The 22,831-nt window shown below is 48.5% G+C and overlaps 1 protein-coding gene across 1 annotated transcript in view; it reads right to left on the reverse strand.

The window, feature by feature from the left end:
- IFT172 (intraflagellar transport 172) overlaps window positions 1–22,831 on the reverse strand; it is a 43,297-nt gene that overhangs the window by 2,815 nt on the left and 17,651 nt on the right. Inside the window, exons 14-42 of the mRNA XM_019472860.1 lie at window positions 20,657–20,824; window positions 20,149–20,285; window positions 19,209–19,316; window positions 18,596–18,680; window positions 18,169–18,261; window positions 17,770–17,847; window positions 17,114–17,362; window positions 15,193–15,271; window positions 14,670–14,790; window positions 14,132–14,276; window positions 13,968–14,057; window positions 13,448–13,545; window positions 12,428–12,563; window positions 12,232–12,348; window positions 11,494–11,636; window positions 10,702–10,795; window positions 10,402–10,466; window positions 10,094–10,274; window positions 9,447–9,556; window positions 8,868–8,997; window positions 8,148–8,246; window positions 7,681–7,790; window positions 7,109–7,175; window positions 6,728–6,814; window positions 4,688–4,804; window positions 4,086–4,196; window positions 3,154–3,273; window positions 1,535–1,630; window positions 795–854 (exon numbers count right to left, since the gene is read on the reverse strand). Of these exons, the coding sequence (XP_019328405.1) occupies window positions 795–854; window positions 1,535–1,630; window positions 3,154–3,273; window positions 4,086–4,196; window positions 4,688–4,804; window positions 6,728–6,814; window positions 7,109–7,175; window positions 7,681–7,790; window positions 8,148–8,246; window positions 8,868–8,997; window positions 9,447–9,556; window positions 10,094–10,274; window positions 10,402–10,466; window positions 10,702–10,795; window positions 11,494–11,636; window positions 12,232–12,348; window positions 12,428–12,563; window positions 13,448–13,545; window positions 13,968–14,057; window positions 14,132–14,276; window positions 14,670–14,790; window positions 15,193–15,271; window positions 17,114–17,362; window positions 17,770–17,847; window positions 18,169–18,261; window positions 18,596–18,680; window positions 19,209–19,316; window positions 20,149–20,285; window positions 20,657–20,824 (3,294 nt within the window). The remainder of the gene's footprint in view (window positions 1–794; window positions 855–1,534; window positions 1,631–3,153; window positions 3,274–4,085; window positions 4,197–4,687; window positions 4,805–6,727; window positions 6,815–7,108; window positions 7,176–7,680; window positions 7,791–8,147; window positions 8,247–8,867; window positions 8,998–9,446; window positions 9,557–10,093; window positions 10,275–10,401; window positions 10,467–10,701; window positions 10,796–11,493; window positions 11,637–12,231; window positions 12,349–12,427; window positions 12,564–13,447; window positions 13,546–13,967; window positions 14,058–14,131; window positions 14,277–14,669; window positions 14,791–15,192; window positions 15,272–17,113; window positions 17,363–17,769; window positions 17,848–18,168; window positions 18,262–18,595; window positions 18,681–19,208; window positions 19,317–20,148; window positions 20,286–20,656; window positions 20,825–22,831) is intronic.

The following is a 22,831-nucleotide window of genomic DNA, read 5'->3' on the forward strand; positions in this document are numbered from 1 at the left end:
CCCTGCTAAAACGTTTGCCGCCATCTTTTTTATAAGCCCCCTTCAAGTACTGATAGGCTGCAATAAGGTCTCCGCAAAGCCTTCTCTTCTCTAGGCTGAACAATGCCAACTCCCTCAGCCTTTCTTCACAGGAGAGGTGTTCCAGCCCCCTATCATTTTCGTGGCCCTTTTCTGGACCCGCTCCAAGAGGTCCGTGTTTTTCTTCTGCTGAGGGCTCCAGAGCTGGGCACAGTACTCCAGGGGGGGTCTCACCAGAGCAGAGTAGGGGGCAGAATCCCCTCCCTTGACCTGCTGGCCATGCTTCTTTTGATGCAGCCCAGGATACGATTGGCCTTCTGGGCTGCAAGCGCACATTGCTGGCTCATGTCCAGCTTTTCACCCACCAGTACCCCCAAGTCCTTCTCGGCAGAACTGCTCTCAATCCTTTCATCCCCTGAAAGCTGTAACGGCACTTGCAGCCATGAAGACTACAGGCCTAAACTGTTAGGCCAGCTTGGTCTTTGCTGCAACATGCATGCATGGTGGCATTGGCACACACATGGTGAGAAGGTCAGGGCTGCTCAGGTGTCCTGCATGGCATGTCCTTCCACAGCTAGTGTTAGGGTACTCAGTGCTGTGCGTGCACACACGCACACACATGGAGTAGCATTCAGGATTCTCCATCAGCACCAGCTCAAATGTGCTGCCACGTTCGAACCTCAGATGTACCCTGGCCAGGCTGAGGGTCTGTTTTGGCCCTACGGCCTATTACCATTTTAAGTATGATAGCCCTCCCTCCAGCAGACTATACGCACATCTGAGAGGTCCAGGAAGCGGTTCAGGAAGATGAATGCCATGTTCTCCCAGTTGACTGCCTAATACAGAGAGAAACCCCAAGTAAGACCAGGCAGCTTATCTTCACAGCCACAACTCTCCTGCCTGAGCGATGGCTAGAAAGCATGTGATTCAGTTTGTGCCAAAACATCCCACTTGCAGCACAAGTAATGGAGAAGGAGAGTGCACATCCTGGCTCACCATCCCTGAGGACTGCTTCACAGGCAACCACTGGGACAACTAGCCCATTAGCTACAGGCTGTCCCACAAGATGGAGTCGGGCATTATTGCACAGCCAGCATCATCAGACAGCGAGAACATGCTGCCATGCTTGCCATGTGTCATTGCGTCCAGGCAGGTGGTCAGAGCCTGTAGTCTCAGGAGTAAGGTAACACTTAGGTAATGCAGAGCAAGGCAGACCAGTTAGGCGTCCTGAATCTACACTAACAGAGCCATGTGATATAATGTGGCCTCTGGCCTACCCCCTGGGTCTGCAGTTCATGTCCCCTTGCTAGCTCAGGTCTGCCCTCCCACTACCTACTGCCATTCCATGATAAAATGCAAAGGCTAGCAAGGTGTTTGAGGTAAGACCTCCAATGCCAGTGTCCGGCTACTGGTCTACCAGTGCAGCTAGGGGAGGATAGGGGAAGATAAAAGTTGAGAATCCCTGAGCCCAGCGTCCTCCATCTCCTTAGCTGCTCTGGTGGCAGATAGGTCTTACCTTGGCAGCTATCCCAGCTTCATAGAAAGCCTTGTCTGCAGGGAGGAGCTCAGTATGGCGCAGCAGGGAAATGGACAGCTTGGCAGCCACAGTGTCCTGCAGCCACAGGGGACGGTAAAGCCACAAAAATCAGCACAGAAAAGTCAGGTTGGAAAGGATCCCATGAGCTCATACTGCCCCAGACTCATGGCAGGTACTCTGCACCCACATATTCCCGACATGTTTGTCTAACAAACAAAGGTTAAAAACTTCAGTCCTGACCCTAAGTACCTTCACTATCTGAACACACAGGAGGACTGTCACCTGAAGATGAAGTTCTGCTTTATAAACATTGCTATTTTTTACTAGAAGCCACACCCAAACTCCCACTGTTTGAGTCACAGAATAGTTGAGGTTGGAAGGGATCTCTGGTGATCACCTAGTCCACGCCCCCTGCCCTGTTCAAAGCAGAGTCAACTACAGCAGGTTGTTCAGGAACATGTCTGGTCAGGTTTTGAGTATCTCAAGGGATGGAGACTCTCCAACATCTCCAGGAAACCTGTTCCAGTGTTCAGCCACCGTAAGTTTTTTCTTATATTCAATCACATAAGAATTTTGGAGTGGGGGTGAGGAATTCAAGGGAGATTTCACTTTTCTGCTTGCCAGATAGGTTCTCATCACACCAGAACTGGGAAGGCCATCCCTCCTTCACAGTCCCAAATAAATAGACTACCCAACACCTCAACATTCCACAACTGTGTGTGTCTGTACAGGTTTCCAAGACATCAGACTTGGCTCTTTCTGTCTGACATGTCTCTGGACCCCCAACATCTACACATGCAACCATGGGGAAGCCCCAGTCTCCCCTATGACTTTTATTGGGGTCCTAGCTGTGGCAACCTTTCTTTTTCACACCTGCTCTATCACAGCTCCAGTCTCACACTCATACAGAGCTCTGTCACAATTCCACAATCCCATATGGATCAAGACTTCAGCAGGGACTCTTCTATATATCGTGGCCCAGAACAAATCCCAATGCACATGAGACTCAAAAATACAGTGCCTTGTGAGACCTGGTACCCAGACCCATGAGCTCCCAAAGCCCCATAGAAGGCCCAGCACACAGGTCCAGTATCTGCCAAAGCCCTGTGTGATGCCAAGCACCCAGGCTCACAAGCTCCCAGAGGGGCCCAGCACACAGGCCCGTGAGCTCCCAAAGCCCTGCACAAAGCTGATCTGCTCTCAAGACCATGTGTGAAGCCCAGCAGCTCTCACAGCCCAGGACAGCTGAAGAGGAAGCAATGCCTCTCCTGGGAAGACCAGATTTTTGCATGATTCCTAAATTTCTACTGGTGCCTCTGCTCCCACAAGTCATGCCGAGCATATGGATCAGCTTCCCACTGGTTTACATCTCAGCGGCTGGGGGCAGGTCCCACTGTAAGGAGTCAGAGAAGACTATCTCCAGTTCCACCTGCTAGTGGTGGGCTCCCAGATCACTATAGTCCCATTCTCATGCATCCATGATGTGTAAGTGATCCATGAAGTGGCATAGTGAACTATGAATAGCCCTGAACCTGCACATCCCCACAGGGTTCTGCACTCAGGGTGGTGACCTGGCAAAGGAACTTCAAAAACCTTACCAGTTGCTTCACGCCCTGAGCAGCGGAGCGGGTGGCATAGTAGTGAGAGATCAGCAGCATCGTTTCAAATTCTTCATGTGCTGGAGTGTTTGCCTCACTTGACTTTACTAAGTTTTCATACTGAAGAAGAGGAAAGGAGAGTAATTGAGAACATGAGAGCACAAGGGCACTCTTCATCCACTTGAGTCCAGGGAAAAGTTGGGAGCGAGAAGTATCTGAAATATCCAGGCACCTCTGGGGACTGGAAAAGGGCTGGGCCTTGGGTGCTCTGGGTCCTACAGAGTGCTAAAGGGAGGAGGCTGTGGGAGAAGGGGAGAGCCAACTACTGCAGCTACTACTACAGACAGCATTGGAAGCAGGGGTGAGTTTGGATGGATGAAGGGGGATTTGTGGATTTCATTTGTGCTAGAGGTGGGTATTTGTGGGACAGAAATGGAGAAGAGGCAATCATGGGCTCTGGCTGAGGTATTTTGGGACAGGGAAGAAAGAGCAGAAGGTTCTAAGCATCTCTGGGGAGATGGGGAGGACTCTTATTTTCCAGGCTCAGTAGTGCTGTGCTTTCCTCAGGTCCTTGCCCCACCCAGGCTGCTGAATATGGGTGTAGGATGAAAAGTGGGCATGTTGTGATAGGCTCCCATGTAGCAGTGACACAATGAGCTCTGCAAGTGCCCATGTCCAGACCCACTTCTAGGATTTGGCCTTGAGTGCAGGGTCATCTTCTTTCCTAACTTCTCTTGCCCAGCCATGTCTACTTCACAGGATCCTGTTGTTCTACTGTCCACATTGTGGACGTTTCCCCATTACCCCTTGGCTTCTGTTCTACAAATACTGCCCACGTCACCTGGCTAGAGACTGGTTCTTCTTTCTCCCCTGCTAGGAGCCACCAGGGTGTTGGAGTTTAACAGGCAGCAGTGGCCACGGCCCACACTCACCAGATGGAAGAGAACATCACGCAGGTCAGCCCAGCTGGAGTAGGCCTCGGCACAATTCATGCCAGATGCATTCACCATCTCCACAAAGAGACGCTTGTAAATGTTGAAATTCTGCAACAAAAAGGAGAGAAATCTTGAGGGAGCCAGATGGGAAGTCAGCAAAAGTCTGGAGCTCTCCTGCTGTCAAGCACAGGCTGAGGGGATGGCAGCTCTGTATACAGGCTCCTGGAGCACACTGCTGCAGATTGCTGGTTGCAAGGGGTGCTACAGGACAGGCAGGGAAATGGGGAAGAATGCTTCCTGCAGCCAGTGCTCTCAGAAAGGCAAACATGGTTCATTTTATTCTGGACTTGGTGGTTAAGGTGTTCGAAACAAACACAAATACTCAACTCCCCCCTGCTCCTTCCCTGTGGAGAATATGCCAGGAGATTGCCTTTAGTCCTCTAGCTGCGGAGCCTTTGGAAGAATCCACAGCAGGGTTGAAGTGGCTTGGACATGTTGAACACCTGGCAATCCCAGTTCTGGACTGGAAGCTTGACGCATGTGACAGATCATAGCACACTCTGGCAAGTCACACTGGGATGTCATGCTGTCTTCATTACCTGTGGGTTGGCAGGTGCTCCATGGTGGACATACAGGCTCAGGGCTTTGTCTGAACTGCCCTCCCGGATGAGGTAAGTTGCATACAGAGCTACATACTTGTGCAAGACTTTATAGTTCTGGAGAAGGCACACAGAAAGCAGTAGCATGAGATTCATAAACCGACCACTTGTCTCTCGGTAGGGACAGTTTCAGATGCATGTACACACCCCCGTACACCTGAGTCCCAAAGGGCAAGACCAGCTAGTCCGACAGACTGCACACAGCAGGCTTTCATTTGGGCCCCAATTGACACCTCTAATCCTGACTAACTGATGCTTTGCTGATCCTTCTACACGTGGAAATAAAACTGTTTTTCAGCTGGTCACCACTTGCCAAAGGAATACTGCCAAATACCTAAAGGATGCAGTATCTCCCCAGTGTGGCATCACAGGTACCAATTGTAAACCAGTCCGTAGTCTAATGAAAGAATGAATTGAAACACTTTGTGGACTGAAGACGTTCATAATTTGCAAGGCTGCTCTAGTCCATTATTCAAATGCTGTCAGATCTCTGGGACTGGAGGCCTCCTTGGAGTGCTGCTCATACATGTGCTGATCACGTAAACACTTTGCTGAGGACTGACTGTAGTTGGCCTTACAGAAATTCAACTGAGGAAAGACCTGTTTCACACAGGCTTAAATATAGTAATGACATGAAGAAGATTGCATAAAATGTGCAATCCTGTCAAAAAATGAGCAATGGAAACAAGTTTATTAAGCACAAGAGAGACCAGTGCCCCAGTGATATGTCTAGAACTTGAACACTCAGATGTGGATGCTGGTGAAACACTAGGTACAGGACAGTTTGGGATAAAGATTAAGTGTTGTATGTGACCTGTTTTGATAAATGTAGCTTTTTTCCTGTATAATCACTGTAGAACAGCTGAGTCAAAAGTCATGAAATTCTGCACTGGTCATGGAGAAAGGTTGTGCTAACGGTCTCTTAGAGGCATAAACAGACTAACATCTTCTTGGACTAAATGTGGTAGTGTTGTGCCTGGCTGACAATAAAACTGATTAAGCCTTTACCATTCAATTGAGTGTGAAGTTAGTCTTTATGGAAGAAGATCAACACTGGTATCTCCTGATAATTAGAACATCAGCACAGAAGTCTCCAAGGTAACAACTACTACAACAAAGACCATTTGTATCACCAGAGAAGCCCAAGTCAAAAAGAAATCAAGTTTACTGTAATAGAGCCCAAACTCAGGTTACTGGTTACTGCATTAGAAACAAAGTTATAAAAATACAGTACAACACATTACCAGTGCTTCTCCAAGTTATTAGTGTTTGCCTGGGTGATTAGCTGTGATGTCTCCACTAACTGCAGACTCCATTGCCAGGGGCTGCCCTGTTACTTAATCTGAAGCAATGCCTCACTTCAAAGAATCAACACCTGCCCTCAATAACCATTGAATCAATAACCAATAACCAATAACCAATCAATAACCATTGAATACAAACAAACCCTCAAAGTAGATTCTGGTAATCTAGAGCTTTCTCCTCCTGTTACTGCATTGGAATAGCACTGTAAAACAGTTTCATTTTGCTTTTCTCCATTTTTATTACTCTGCTGAGGTAATTTGCTAGTTTTAGGTCAGTAAAAATGAAAACATGTCAAATTTGCTTTCACGACAAGGATGTCTCATTTCTGCTGACACCAGGCCTCTAAAGAACATGTAGAAAGGCGGCTTTCTTTTACAAGTCTCTTTGTTTCCATGGTACCAATTATTTCCAGCCCAAACAACTCATTTAGCTTTTTCCAATGCTCCGTTAATCACAAAATTTAAACCCAATATGCTTCTGGGTTCTAATGCTTCCCTACTAGGCCTGATTGGCCAAGATGGGGACAGTGGAGAGGCGATTTTTGAGCTGCTGCAGTGATCCTCCCATGCTCCCCACAGAAATGACTGCTTTGCCCTGCCCACTCATTCCTGCTGCCCCTGCTTCAGAGAGCCAGGACCCCATGTCTGTCTCCTGAGGGCTCACACAGGCACTCACCTGCTTAGCTGCAACCTCCAGGCACTTCTCCCATTGCTCTTGCTCTGCATACATATCCAAAGCAGCCATGACATCTATTCCCACCAGCTGGGGATGGAAACAACCATAAATTCACTGTGCAGGCAAGGTTTCCTACCAGCATCAAGGCAGGCATCAGCCCACCGAGGTCTTTTCTTCACATACACACAGTCCCTCCCCTTCTATGATATGGAAGCACAGATCCAGTGTGACCCATCTGGTATGCAGAAACCATGACTTATAGGTACATACAGACTCCTCACCTGTGGGCATATTCAGGCAAAAGCCCCATGAGAAAGGCCCCAAGGATCTGCATAGATCCTGACATCACTCCCTAGCCTGTGAGACATCCCAAATACGTACCGAATCTACCTTTCCTTGGTTCTTTAAATACTCCTTGTAACGCTGGTCCACATACTCCTCTGACCTACTGGGTAGAAAGAATCTTAATAGGCAGCAAGACTAATAGTGTCTTGCATCAATGCAGAGGCCGGATTCAACTTTGTCTACTTTGGGAAAAAGAGGACTTACAGCTGTGCCATGTCTTTCTGGCCTGCTGCTGGGAGCATATGTAGAACGGGAAAGAAAGGGTCTAGGCAGCTCTTTGCAATATGATGTGTGAGGAGAGAAAGGGATCACAGGACTTTCAGAAGGAAATGCATGCACAGGATTATGCCAAGGGAGGGGGAGACAGGGATAGGGATGGGACAAAAGGGGATAATGATTTCCATGGGATGTGTGGCAATAGAGAAGTGTCAGGATGGTAAATGGCTTGGGAAGGGCAGCTGTGGAAAATGTGCCCTGTGGAGCCTGGGAAGGCCACTGTGGGGAGAATCCAAGGAACCTGGGGGGCAGCAGGACAGGACGGGACAAGGGATCATCTGGGGGTGGGAGAGGGAGCAGGAAAAGTATAATTTGAGAGGTTCAGGGCATACCGGGGGTCCAACTCCTTGGCGACGTGCTTGGCTTTGCTCCATTCCTCCCCTTCAATGAAGGCATCAATAGCTTCTTGGATGAGGTCCAAGCTGAGGTAGAGTTCAGCTGCCTGCAGGGCCAGAGACAGTCCCATGGGAGATGAAACCCCAAAGGCACCCTGCAGCCCAGGCTGGAGCTGGTGCTGTTGGAAGTGACCAGCACACAGCAACAACAGAAAGTCTCTTCCCAAAAGATAACCCCCTTCTCTGCTTCCTGCCTCCTCCCAAGGCCTGGCTCTCTCACACTATTCCAGGACTTTATTCCTTCCCCTCCTTCCTCCTCCTTGAGGACTCTGCGCTGCTTAACTCTGGATAGGGCCATCCACCCATCACCCCAGGATGTGACTTGGTCTCCTTCCCTTGGATAGAGCTCTCCCTTCCTATGTCACTGCTTATTCAGTAGTCTGGGGGCAGAAGCCAGCCCTCACCGCACTGTATTTCTTCATGGCCACCAGCTGAGGAGCCACAGTCCGCGTCACCTCCATGCTCTGTGACTGACCCAAGAATTTAATGGCCAACTCTGCAGCCTGTGAAGAGAAATTGTCAGCAGCACAAGTGATAAGAGCTGTTTGAGAGAGGGATGAAGCTGGGAAGAGCTCAGTCCTAGCTAAAAGACTGACAGTCAGGAGCACTTGAACTATGGGGGAAGGGGAGAAGAAATGACAGCCCACTTCAGCAATTCAGAGAAGCAAAGCCCAGCTACTTTCACACATGGGAGAAGATCAGACAAGGACATAATTGTTGTTGAAGTTGGTACAAGGGCACAGGTATGAGTGAAAAGTATGAACAAGAACACAACTCAAAGGCTGGTGGACATGGACCAGGAGGAGAAGAAAGGACGCTCATCTAGCCAAGGTCTAAGTCATAAAGTCCAGCTGTTCAGTGCATGGAGATACGGGCACAAAGACACAAGCATGCTGCTGGAAGTGGTGCCAGAGCAAGGATGTCAGCACAGTGCAGGATAAGCACACAGCCCATCATGGCTCAAGAGAATGGCCATGAAGGCTTTCAGACCCTGTGGTCACTGGAGCCTGCAGATCCTCTCTTGTGCCCTGCAGTGATTGAGGTATCTCTGGGATGCACTGCAGGTTGTGGGAGATCTCCAAGGCAGCAGAGTAGATAAAGGGAATCATAGCCCCTGACTGTACCTTCAGCAAGCACTTCTCCATCACGACACTGTTGCTGGGATCCCGCACCTTCAGATAGCAGTCCACTGCCCTGGTGTATTCCCCAGCCTGCTCCCACTCTCGTGCCTGCTCCAGCAGCCCTTCTGTTCCTCTGCAGGGAGGAATGCAGGCTGTGAGCAAGACTGGGATGCTGCCACAGAGATCCTGTAGACAGTGTATAGGGCATGGGCAGGGAGGTGCGCAGCAGAGGTAAGTCAGGGACCTCAGAGGGGTGTGACAAGGAATGCACACAGCCAGTGCTGAGGAGATAATTGATTAAGGACCATGCGGAGATGCACTGGCGGTACAGGAGACCTGGGAGATCTGTAAGTGGCAAGAAGACACCTGGGAGACCTTGGATGGCAAGAATAAGAGTGGCGTCTCCCAAAGCAGGGAGGAAGGATGTTAGGAAATCTATGCAGGAAGAAGTCCAGAGTCCTCAGGAAGGAAACAACTGGATGTCGGGAATCTGGTCAGGCTATCTCTGTAAGGCATCAGCACAATGGCCTAAGGGAAGAGCTACCTGTCTGTTCCGTGCAGCCTGACCACAGCATTCCTTACCTGGAGCCCTTCTGGGCAGCCTCCCTGCCGCACTCCTCCTGTAACTCTTCTAGCCGACTAGGCACATATTCCTTGCAGATCCGCAGGGCCTCACTCCACATGCCAGCCTCCTGCACAAGCACAAGAGGAAGGAGAAATTTTCACCAGTTCACCAGGATCCCCCACACTCCTGCCATCACATAACACATCTAGCCTCTCGTTTCATCTTGTCAGAGGACCCACCGGAAAAAACAACCACAGCAGCACCATCCAATTCTTTCCTCCCCCAAAATGGCATCTATGTCTATCCATTCACCCAGGCTACCTCAGGGGAAAGTGCTCATCCATCCTAGCTACCTCTGTGGAATGGGCACTTACAGTCTCCAAATGCACCCACTCATGCTACCCCTGAGGACCGCCCGTAGCCTCCTGGCAGGAAACTTCCTCCCAGAGCTGTGAGAGAGCTAAGCTATGCTGTGAACTCTACCAGTTCAGTCTTCTAAGAGCAGGCCAGAATTAAGTTCTACTAGGAACCACCTAAGTAAAGGGTTTCTCTTTGGCTACTAAACTGACAGGGAGAGCTGGGAGATGGATTTCACTCCTCCTCCATCTAAACTGGGTTCTTGACCAGTGAGGAAGGCAATGATGTTGCTACAGACTACACTCACCTTGTAGTACTTTATTGCCAGCTCAGGTCTCTGTGCTCGCAGGAGGAAGGCCTCTGCTTTCTGGAACTCTCTCTGCTCAAAGGCAAAACGTGCCTGTCCCACAAGCACATCAGCCACGCTGTCTGGGTCATGAGCCTCAGCTACACGCTGTGCAGCGTCCCAGTTCTGGTTATGCACAAACCTAGGGGAATCAACATGAGATATAATAAGAGGGACGGCAAGGAGCAGACCAATGCTGGACAAGCAACCAGGCTGGCATCATACGAGGAGAGGAGATGCAGCAGGCCAGGATGGGGAAGGATACATACATCAGTACTGCCTCCTTGGGTTTCCCAGCTTTAATAAATTCTGCTTCAGCCTCTTCAAATTTGCCCTAGGAGAGAGGAAAGAATTTGCCTGCATGCCTGCCCTGATACCATCGTATGACCTCCTCTACTAAGGCAGAGAGGATTTATGAAACAAAGATGTGTGTGGAAGCTTGGGGCTGTAATCGTGGAGCCTTTTGGGTGAGCAGCCATAAAACAGCCTGCTGTAGCAGCCCTTAAGGAGAACTGTTCAACTACTTGAGTGACCAGGGAACTCCCACGTATTCCAGGGGGTAAAATTACCTCATCTTCTAGGAACATGGCATACTTTAAGTGGATCTCTGGCATCTTCTGCTTCATGGAGAGGCGGGCCAGTTCAAAAGCAAATTCAAAGACCCTGCAATGAAAGAGAAAATGGGGTGAGAGCAGGACTATGTGCTATGAGGGCATGCACTTAATCAAGAGCAAGACATCAAAGAGAGCACAAGACAGTGGGGGAGGAGAGAGGGGAATACAGAGGGTCCCAAGTGAATGGGCACTGCGCATTCCTCCTGTTCCTGACCAGAGAACAGGAGCTTTTAGAGCCCCCACTAAGGAAATTCAGCTCCTTCACACTTGCTGTTAGTGCCAGAGGTCCTTGGTTCAACCCTAAGGGGAGGTCACAAGACTCCCAGGAGCTTAGCGATGTGGGAGAGCTGGGGGAGAGCAGCAGTGAATGGCAGTGCAGTCAGATGGCTGGCCAGGTACAGAGTGGGGCCAAAACTCTTCTGGCGGGCAATTACTTATGGTGACATGAGGAATGCCTCCTCCCATGTTCAGAGGCTTTCACAAGGCCCCCCTGCTGAGGCTAAAGGGCAAACTGCTTTTGCCTGCCTAGCTCTGACTTGACATTTGAGAGACTAACAGGTGGACAGGAAGCGGGATGTGTCAAGGAAATGGAATGCCCATGTGAAGAAGGACAGGGGTGTGTGTGTGGGAAGATACGTGTTATCCTGGACCTGCAGCTATCATGTGCATACAGTTATCTTGGGCCACCCCTTTTTTTCTCAGGTCAGGCAGATGGGAGAGAAGTGCTGGGCTGATAGACGTGCTTACCCGCTGTCTGCTGCATGGTCAATGGCCATCTCCAGAAGTCCGAATTTACTGAGGAGTTTCACAGCTGCCTCTCCACCCAGGCTCTTTGCCCACATATAGGCCACGTGCTTATAGGAGTTTGCTCCCCCATGTGCCTTGGCCACCTATCCAAAGCAAAGAAAGCAGAATAGCCCAATGTATCCATTTTATCTTCAGCAGGCTGAGCCAGGACTCCCCTCTCACATAATGCCTGTTGTCATGAGGGAGCACCAAAACCAGCCGTTCTCTCCTGAGGAACCCTTCTGTAGCCACCACTGGACTGGGGAGAATGAGACAAAGGCTTATACGGCAGAGCAGAGAAGAGGCTGCTGCCTGCTCAGTATGGCCCATACTACTGTTAGGTCAGCAGAAGTGACCCCTGGCAATCTGTCCACACTGGAGGGGAGCAGTGTTGGGGGGGGCTGCTACAGAGTGGCCATGGGCAGAGCAATACCTACAACATGGTGCAGTGGTTAGGAGCAGAGCAGTGCCTGGAGGAAGGCAGTGCTGCAGAGTGGCTAGGGGTCAAGCCTTGCTTTTGGGGTGCAATGCTGCAGAGCAGAAGGCACAAGGGCCTCCACTGCTGTGCCACATGCTGAAGCTAGGTAGTGTATGCCAAGACTTCAAATTTTGCGGTGAATAGACAGAGCAGCTCCTACCAGGATCCTGCAGTCAAAGTCTGATCCCTGCACAGTGGGATAGCTGTGAAGTGATTATTACCCTGTAAGCTTCCTCCCACATGTCATTCACTCTGTACATGTTTACTGTGGCCTTCCAGTCCTTAGCTTCTAGGTAGTGGTACTCAGCCTCCTGTAAGCATCCCTCTGCCTCCAGCTCCTGCAGTTAGAGGCAATGAGTTAGTGCCACTCTTGTCCCTGCTTGGCCTAGTTGATCCCCTGCCAAGAGATGCACTCACCTTGCCCAGGTGCAGGTGGGTATCGTTGAGCAAGTCCTTGTGGTACTTGGCCACTAGGCAAACCATCTCATCATACATCTTACACTTCTTGTACATGGTGATGGCCAAATCAGGTTCATTCACAGTGATATACAGCCTGGGAATACAAGCACATGCAAATGGCTCAGCTGAGGACACAACTGGTCCCTGCAGTCTCTCTGCATCCTGCCCAGCTGGAACCAGGTCCTGAGCGCACTGCCAAAAGGCATGACTCGTGTGCAGCGTGACTGTTGTGGGCTGCAAGGCTGAACACTGCTTAGATAGAGCCCTTCTGTTATGCCACCATCAGCTGCAGTAGGGCAAAGTTATTCCCTCCATCCTCACTTGTCAACCTGAGTTCTGACTTGGAGGGAGCCTCTGGGCTTCTGTGACCTGTTCTCATCTTGGCCTCCAACCTGAGGCTGTCAGTCCTCTTGGGATGGTAACATGACAGTGTCAGCCCAACTTACTCATATAGGCCAGCAAAAAGATTAAACCCAATGTGACCTCACCAGCTGTAATGCCCCCTTTCATGTACTGGGCATCCTTGAGATCAGGTACCATGGCATCAGATACACAGCTGTGTTTGTCCCTATACCTACTAACCTTATTGTGTTGTTATTAATCTAGAACTGACAACATTAGTAACCTGGTTGGGAAACACTCCACTTTTTGTATCTTATCCTCAGCTGACCATGACAGATCAGATGTAGCACTCTGCAGTAGGGAAAAGCCTTGCCATATTTCCTCTGCCACATGAGACAGCTGCACCCCACCCAGACTTCCCTTCTGTCCTGGTGGACAAGCATACATTAACAGTCAGTGACTTCTCTTCCTATGAACTCTGAAATATCAGCTCTAGGTCTCCACGTGTGGAGAGAGTACCTCTGACCTTTCCAAACCCTAGTCCCAAACTCTACTCCCACCTCAGGAAAGGGCTCCTTCTCACTACAGCCATTTTTTAGGGCTCAGTCTTGGACTAGTACCAAGGAAGATGCTCACCTCTCTGCTTCTTTGTACTTGCCCTGCTTCTCCATCTCTTGGGCCTGGGTTATATAGAGCACAGACACATCTTCCTGACTCATACATTTGATTGCCAGCTGCCAAAAGGAACACACATGGAAGAAACTAGAGCACACTGCATAGCAATTTCTTGATACGTGGTAGTGAAGGAGAAGGGGACAACCAATTTCCTTCCCATTACAAACAGGTATACATGCTATATGCTCTGCAGAGAATGGGTAGTCATTTGTCACTGTGATCAAAGCACACAGGACCAACCCCCTTGGAGAGTGCTATTTGTGTCACAGGTGCACCCACACGGGGCTGCTGAAGTAAAGAAGGGCACAGACAGGATGCGAATACCAGGGACTGACTCCTTGTTGGCTACTGAATGGCCCTACATGCATCCTTTGGGAAGAATGTTGATCAGGTGTTGGTGCACAAGGCACCACGACCTCCTGATGAAAGACATTTCACCAAGCGTGGTGAGGTCCCCAGAAGCTTTGGCTTCTGACTCTACCTTGTGGGCCTGTTCCCAGAGCCCGGCCTGTGTGTACATGTCAATGGCATCCTTGGTCTGGTCTCCTTTGATGTACAGCTCCTCCGCAACCTGTAGGGAAATGACCATACTCAGCAGTCCCAAGGGACACACAGAGCAGCAATGATTGTGGTCTGTGACCTCACCTGATACTCCTGCAAAGCTGCATAGTGCTGGGCAATCTTGAGGTAATATTTGGCTGCTGTCTGTTTGTCCTGCAAGTCCAAAATGTAGATGGCCTTCTTCCACTGCCGGGCTCCCAAGGCTGCCTCAATGGCCTTAATCGAGCACCTAGCATCAAAACCATAACTCTTTACAGCCAGCTAGCAGCCATCTCCTCCAGCTGAGTTAAGCCAGGGAGACCAAAGTGGTCTGCTGCTTGATTCTTCTTCCTGGGTTAGAGCAGCAAAAAGACTCTGAATAACTGGCAAAGCTAAGGGGGAAGAATGAAGAACTAGGACAGCACGGAAGAGTAATCAGGGCTGAAAGACCTTGGGAGAGATGCGGGAAGGTATCCATGGGCAGGGCCAGCAGAAACTGCACATAAGCACCAACGGCACTGGCAAAGCGGGGTCGAGGGGGCTTACTCAGGCAAAAAACCCTGCTGATTTAAGCAAACTGTATCAACTTCATAGCTTTCCAGGTTATACTGCTGCTGGTTATACAGCCATCACCTGCCCCCACCTGGCTTCGATATAATGGTTAATAGCAGCATCCAGCTGTTTCTGCTGCACCAGATGGTCTCCCCAGGCCTCCTCCAGCTTCACAACTTCTGCAGGAAATGCCAGGCGAGCCAGCTCCACTGCTGTAAGGGGACATGATAACTGTTACGCTGAATCCAGCAAGGAAGCAGGACTGTGAGGCAAACATGGGCCTTGGATGGGGCATAGAGGGAGGGGAATGGTGACTGTCTAATCCACTCCAGCTCCAACGGGCTACCCAGCAATCTGGACCCTGTGGAGAGCTGGACCAAATCCATGCTGGTGCAACCAGCATGATCAAGGCCTTGGGAAGAGGATCCTGTTCTGGGACTGTGTGTGCAGGTACAACTATGTGAAAATACATACACTGAATGAGATGACACATGGAAGCTTCAGAGCATCTAGGCATCTCTGGGCTCCAGGGCAATAGCTCATGTTGCCACCAGGCCAGGGTACCCAGGCTCCTGCTGGGGATGGATGGGGGAGGAACATATTTAGCACACTACCTTTCAGGAAGGCACTGCCCTTGCAATAGCACTCCAGAGCCTTCCGTGTGTTCCCGACCTTCTCAAACAGGTCTCCAGCCTAATGACAAATACAAACTGCCAGTTTCCAGAGCCACTATTTCCCCACACCATCATGTACCATACCAGCCCCATGTACAGAGCTTGTCAGTCCTGCCACACAGACTTCTCAATCAGCTATGCCTTCCCCACTAACCAAGAGCATGAGGATAAAGGGAACTTCTAGGAAAGACTGCATGTGCTGAGACCATTGTCCTCTCTGCTGATTAACATACCCCAAGTGTTTTTCTGGGGTACATCTTCTAACAAGATAAGAGGTTTTGAGACAACCTCCCTTCTCTGCACAGTGGCTGGTGCAGCAACAGCATTTTCTATGACCACAGCCCCTAGGAGCTCCGCTATGCAAATGATCATACGGGAGCCCTGAGCATGAGCAGTGAAGAGGGAAACTCAGCCTCTTGCAGCAGCAGGTTTTTACCCTGTAGGAAAGGGTGGTGGCCAACAGGGTGGGATGACGCTCAAAGCTTGTAGAACTTAGAACATAATATAAGAAAGGCCTTCCTGGCAGACCAAAGATTCATTCCCTTCAGTATTTGAATGGCGGTGAAAGCACACGTCTAGAGAAAGATTGCAAGAACAGAGCAAGTATACACCAGCCTTTCCTCCATTATATCTATCCATCTCTGACAGCTTCCTGAGTTTGTGTCAAGATGCCCTCACATCATCATATTTAATGGTTTTTGACAGACTCTACCTCCACAATTTGTCTAATCACTTTTGGACCATTTATACTTTTGGTAATAAAACATCTGGCAGCAATGAGTTCCACAGTTACCCTTTCAACTGAAGGCTTAAGAAAAGGTGACAGGTTTGGAAAAGCACAAAATTCTCTTGCGTCAAAATGAAATGGTCAGAAAATGCTGAAGGTAAAATGAGACTGGAGAAATGTAATTTAAGCAGTGCATATAAAATAGGCCAGCAAAAAGAAGTGTTTTTTTTTCACACAACACATAACTGAACTGGGTAACTCATAGCCAACGTTGTAGATCAAAAAGTACAGATGGTTCAAACAATAATTTGACAAGATCATGGAAGTAAAATCCATCAAGAGCTCTTAAACATAAAAATAAAACTTTTCAGGTACACTATAGTCTGCAAACTGCCAGAAACCACGAAAGTACACTAGGGGAAGTATCACCCTATGTTTGCCTGCCCTGTTCTTTATATTCCTTTCTTAAACATCTGCAAGAGGCCACTGTTGGCCAGGATACCAAGCTGTACACTGCTCAGACTCAGCACTGCTTTCTTACATTAACATGATTATGTGCTGTGTGAAAAACACCCTTTTGTTTTAAAGCTGTCACCTAATAAGTAGTTACCAATTTTTTGTGTTATTAGACACAGAGAATAATCACTTCCCTTCTCTATGATATTCACGGTTCTACAGATTGTCTTCATAACCTCCTTTGTTTTTCTTCCTTAGCTTTTCCATTTAGACTATCCTTATATGAAAGCCGTACCATCATTTTTTATTCTACTACGAGGAAGCACTGTACATTTTCACAGTGATACAAAGTTTTCTGTTTGATTCACAACTCCTTTCCTGCTGGTTCCTATCTTCCCAAGGGCCTCCTTGACTATTACTGAACACTCAGCTGATCTTTTGGAGACACGTTGCCAGTGAGTTGTGATCTTTTTCCTGAATAATAACAGCAATTCTAGACCTCACCTGTGTATAATGGATGCAATTAGGATTTCCTCCCAAACGTTAACTGCAAATTTATCAACACAGAATTACCTCTGCTGCTTTCCAGCTCAGTCCCGCTCTATCTCACAGATGCAGAGGACAGGGTAAGAGCTTTGATGCCACTAAGAAGAAAGCCCAATGGGGAGGGCCACTCACCTGTTCATACAGTTCTCCTCTGATCAGTGCCGTGGAGACCCTATTGATGACATCCCCATTAGTCAGGAGCTCATCCCTGCTTATGGCCAGACGTGCTGCTTTGGCTGGCAGCCCTGCCCGCAGGTATAAGCTGATGGCTGCCAGGTAGTCGCCCTGTCCCTCTTGGACCTCCCCAGCCTTCTCTTCCTGCTGGGTATCCAGCAGCCACTGGTAGTAAGCCCGACGCAACTTATCCAGCATTGGGTGTCCCTGTTGAGAAATGCAGCATTGGTTGACCTGGGCAAAGCAAGATGTGGTCTTGCTCATCCTGCAGGCTCTGAACAGCTAGTTCATCGCACCAGACTCCTTGCTGCCCAGTTAAACTAAGCAACTGCAGTTAGCAGAAACCACAATGCTAGCCCTGTGTACCACAGCATCATCCGTTCTTTTCTGAAGCCCTAGATACTCCTAAACCAATTTCAGTAGCTTTTCTCCCTCACTATTCACCCAGGTCCGTGCTTACATCAGTGCAACCTTTCCTCCTGCTTGGAGCCCCTCCAAGCAGAAGTGAAGTCCTGATAGGGCACGTGAAGAGAACCCAGACCTTGAATGGACTCCCAACCAGAAGACTTATCAAGCAAGCCTAGCCCACAGTCCAGTGCAGCTATATTCTGTACCTTGGCTTCGGCAACCACAATGCATTCATCCCACATGTGCAGCTCCTGGTACATGTCCATGGCCTCCTCTGTGGCATTCTGTGTCAGAGAGCAAAGTGTCAACCTGAAGGTTCCATTTAGCATTGCCATTGAGCTTTCACAGTGGGCAGGGTTAGATGCGCAGAAAACACCTGAAAAAGTGAACCATCCCCTTTACATGAATATACATCCTCCCTCACCCTCTTTGCGCACCTCAGGGCAATCCTACACCTTGGAACAAGAAATATCTCCTTCTATTTCGGAGCAAAAACTCTTCTCCCAGGAATAAGCAACCTCTTCCTTTTCTCTCTCATGCCAGGGCACAAACCTCCCTGCTCAGAATTAAATGAGACCTTTTCTGCTCCTTGTTTCTTTACTCACTTGTTCCAGGAAGATCATCTCTGCCAGCTTGTAGTTCTTGTCTAGCATGGCCAAGCGGGCACGCACCAGATAGTGGTCTGTACCATCCCCACCCTGCAGAAAACATCAGTTAGCTTAGTCAGTTTGTTGAGTGAAAGAACAGGCTCTGGAATAGTACACGGGAGGTGATTGCAGGTGGGGTCTGTGTCATTACAGAAACTGAAGAAGACAGATGAGAATCACAGAAGTGACAAGAAGGGAGTGATATGAAATGGCTAGCCAGAAGAGGGACCTGGCAGGCATGGATAAAGGATTACGTCAGCAGCTTCTACACGACCAGGTCCTGGTCTGTAGCAGGATACTGGTGAGCATGGACACAGAAGATAATGTGTATGCAAGTGTTTACAGGAAAGCAGTTGCCCTGCACAGCAGAAAAAGTTTGACTCACATGCTCTTGAGCTGCCTGGTCAGCAATGGTATTGGTTTCATGCAGAAATCGAGCCCTTGCCATGTTGCCCAGAGCTGCAAAGCACCTGGAAAGAGCAAAACAGTTAGTCAATAACTGGGTTTTGTTGCCCACTTTTGGTCCAAGAAAAGAAAATCAGAACCTGGGCAGCAGACCCAGCTCTGTAAGCTGGAGAGATGGGGTAGCACTGCTTCAAGAGAAGGATTTTGCCAAGACCCATGTTCAGATGTGCCCTCTAGCCCTACTACATAGGAGAAGCCATGGACATGTCCAGTGCCCATGCTTCACTTCCCTACGCTTCAGAGATGGCGCTGAGCTTGTCCATGCCTGTCAGCTCCCTGAAGCCTTGCTATACACTGCTTTGGGTTGCCATCAGCAAAAATTTATGCTACAGAGTGATGTCCCCAGTTCTAGCATTACTGTCTAGGATAAAAGGGCAAAGTCATTGCCTGGAATAAAGAACACTTAATTCTCCAATGCAGTGAATCTTCCAGGCCACACAAAAAGTCACATCTTCAGTTAGACCCTGGTTTCTGTGAGGGATTCGGCAAAGAGAGTGTTTAAGCCAGAAAGATGTTATAGCTTCTTCCTGTACCTCTCTGCAATGTGCAGCTGTCTAGCTTCCAAAGCCAGTCTGCTTAGGGTCTTCCACATGGCTTCCGTCTCTGTGGACATTTCCAGTGTCTCCAAAAACGCAGTAGCCCTTGAGACAGAGATTTGCAGACTTTCAGTAACAGAACAGAAGAGCACTCTGAGGAAAATCCTGGGCTGAGACAGGAGCTTCCTAACAAGAGTTGCACTGAAAACAAAGCAAGCTCTGTGTGACCAGTTCTGAAGAGGATTGTGTAACACAGGGCCTGGCACATCAGGGAAAAGTTCAGTGATCTAGGTGATCCCTATCTGGGCTAAGGTACTTAGAGGCATATGATCACCAGAAGGCTGTAGAAGTGTGGGGCAAGTCCAAAGTGTTGTGTCTGAAGTAAGTCCCTGGTGCAAAGTCTCTCAAGTGGTATCAGTGCTATGAACATGTGAATTTTTCTTCCCTGGTCAATTTTAATGCCCTATAACAATGTCAGCCATGCCCAGGTAGCTACTATGACTGCTTCAGGCACTCAGTTTTCACTCTGCACACTCCTGAATGTTTCCATGATACTGTCACCATCCCTGGAGGGGCAGCAGCAAAAGCACTTGAGTACCACTTCACATCAGGCTGCTACGGAAGACACACTTATTCACTGCAGTTAGGTGAAAACTGCCTTCAGTGAATTTCTGTCAGTGTCAATGGGACCAGACTGGCCAGTCTTGTGCCACAGAGTTTGAAACCACAGCTGTGAGGATGAAAAAGCTGAATATTCATTCCTGATGGACTCTGCTGCACATTATAGCCAGATCTGGCACCAACATTATGCTCAGAGCCTAAACTTCAACTCTGTATGGAAAGCTGTGCTGCTGTAGTTCATGGATTGCTGACCCTCAGATGTCTGTTATGTGAAGTGGGCTACCTGCCATCACCATGTGGTGTATCTAGCACCTACCTGTGATAATCCCCATCATCAACGGCAGTTCCAAACTCTATGAGGCCTTCGTCCAGTGTGTAGGACACAGTGTTCATCCCTTCAGATACTATCACTTCAGTCTTTCCATCATTCCGTTCCAAGTCTACAATATCCCCCTGGAAAGAGTACCAGCTATCAACACTCCCATGTTCTCCTAAAGTATGCGAGGTAGCAGGGATGTGAGGACAGCACTGCAACAGCGCTGCTGATTTAAGTTCTGCTGAATGAGCTCACACCAAGCAGACATCATCCTTATCTCATCAGAGGGAAGAAAAAAGCCACTGAGCAGCTCTTTGCTGTACTAACTGTCTCCATGTTCTGCCAGAAATGCCTGCCACGAAGTTGACAGATGAGTTCGTATTTTGTCCAGGAGAAACTAGCAGTTCCCTTCAGTCTCCCTTCTGCAATACTACCCTGATTATTCCCACACACGTGAGCAAGAAGTAACAGAAACTGCTGGAGGTAATCAAAGTCTGCAGAGTTTTACCTTCAGGGGAAACATGGTGACTCGCTCTGGAGCATCAATGTTATACCAAACACAGAGGCTGTTTCTGTTCTGAGCCACCACCACATCACTGCCTGGGACCCACTGCACATAGGAGCAATAGTTCAAAATGGTAGTCTTGGTGCTGCTTTCAATGTCATAGAGCTGCAACTAGAGGGGGGGAGAGGAGAAAAAGGCTCAGCTGGGCTCATGGTTGGGCTGCTAGCTCACATGAACATGGTAGGAACATCTGAGCAAGCATCTTGTAAACAGATATTACCAACTGGGAATCAGACTTTTTTCCAAGATACATAGCCCAAACTTCCACACTGTTATTTACACCACATTACTATCCAAGACTTAAGACCTTTTTTAACCATTGCAGTATTTTAAGCAGCATGCTCAGATCCTGCCTTCCTTATTGCTAGGCACATAAGTATATAAACCAAAATATGCCTTGTGCTACTTCAGTTCCCTCTTAGTTGCAGAGCTGGAACAGGAGAATGGTCTCTTAAGTCCTTCATGCAAACAAACTGGGGGACCAAGAAGGGCCATCCTCTGCAGTTCTGGGCTGAACTGTCCATCCTAGGTAGAGTCATATTGCAAGAACTGTTGCCAATAAGGTGAGAGGGTGTTTGTAGAATACACTGCCCTGAAACAAACCTGACAATTTGGAAAGTGTAACCTGACACATGGCATAACAAAGATGTATGATGCCTTGTAACTTAAAAGTCCTAGGCTGTCTCTGCTCCTTGTTATAATTGTCCTCACCCAGCAAAGATGAGAAAGAGAAAAAGAAAAGAGAATTGTGCTAGTCTCACGACATACCAGTCAAAAGAGAACAAGAAAGTCCCTGTTTCAGTCTGTACCAAACTGGTTGCAGAAATATATGTACAGACACAGCTTAGGAGAATCATGGTACTGTCTGATTTAGGCTGGTGTCAGTACTTAATGAAGAGGCTGCCTATGTAGCCTCTTGAGAGGCCTGAAAAAGAGCCAGAAGAGGCAACAGCAATCTTGATGATGCCACTGCCTCTTGTTGAGACAGTGAATTAGAGGACCCAAATATAAACTGAACAAGACTGCAGAAATAAATATAAAAACATATGTTGCTGGGAAAGTTCTCTCTTCTCACATGATAGAACATATACAGCCTTGTGGAAATGTACATATCACTTACAAATAGAAGCCTCTTTCATCTGGTGCAGGCTGCAATCACTGTTAGTACCTTTCTGAAGAGTATCAGTGCAGCAGAGCCCAAACAGAAGCCCTTGCTACTGGCAGTGATTCAGTCTCCTTTGTAGTGAAGGTCTGTCTTGATTGACACTTTTATGGATATGTGAAAGTAGTGTCCTAAAGAGCTGTAGACATGGAACAATCCTCCTTCTGAGAGTTAAGAGGGTCTTGATTAGAGAGGCACTCTAATGCAGATGCAGGCATTACATTTTTTGCAAATCCACACTGGGCTGCTCCTTCTATTTCTCTGGAATCACAAGGTACTTGTAGGAGTCCTTGTTCTGTGACCAGAACTACAGCCTTTGTGTAAGAAAGCCTACCTCCAGCACACTCTTGTGAGAGAAGTCTGTGGTAAAGAATTTGTGAGGCAGCAGATGTATGCACTGCAACCTTTGGCTACAAAGTTGAGCACTCTGGTTGCTAGCTGATAAGCTTGGCAGCAATGAATCAGCCTGTGTGTGACTGATAACAAGCAGACAGGTAATTAATTGGAGATCTGTGATTCCCAAGCAAGAAGATATCTTTGCACCCCCTACAATCTATGATGCAATCTTAGGGGTCAAGCTGCCAAAAATGACGAAGGAGAAGCAGCTCAGTGAAGAAGCCTGGGGTTCCGGTCTGAAATGTGAGGGGTAAATTCAGAGTTTCTTCTGAGATAAGGCTGAGAAAGTTCTCAGGGATTTCAACATATATGCATGTATGAACATAATACTTCACCCATCCTTGAACTAAGAAGAGAGGTACAGCCAACGTGGAAATATTCTACTGCAGACTGACAGCCCCAATGCAGTGAGGGATCAGGTTAGGAAAGCTAAAGCCCTGATAGAATTAAGTCTGGCCAGGGACATCAAGGGCAACAAGAAAAGATGCCATAGGTACGTCAGGGATAAAAGGAAGACGAGGGAAAATGTGGGCCCTCTCCAGAATGAAATGGGAGACCTG

The sequence above is a fragment of the Aptenodytes forsteri genome, unplaced genomic scaffold, assembly GCF_000699145.1.
Source record: "Aptenodytes forsteri isolate BGI_AS27 unplaced genomic scaffold, ASM69914v1 Scaffold261, whole genome shotgun sequence".
NCBI lineage: Eukaryota > Metazoa > Chordata > Aves > Sphenisciformes > Spheniscidae > Aptenodytes > Aptenodytes forsteri.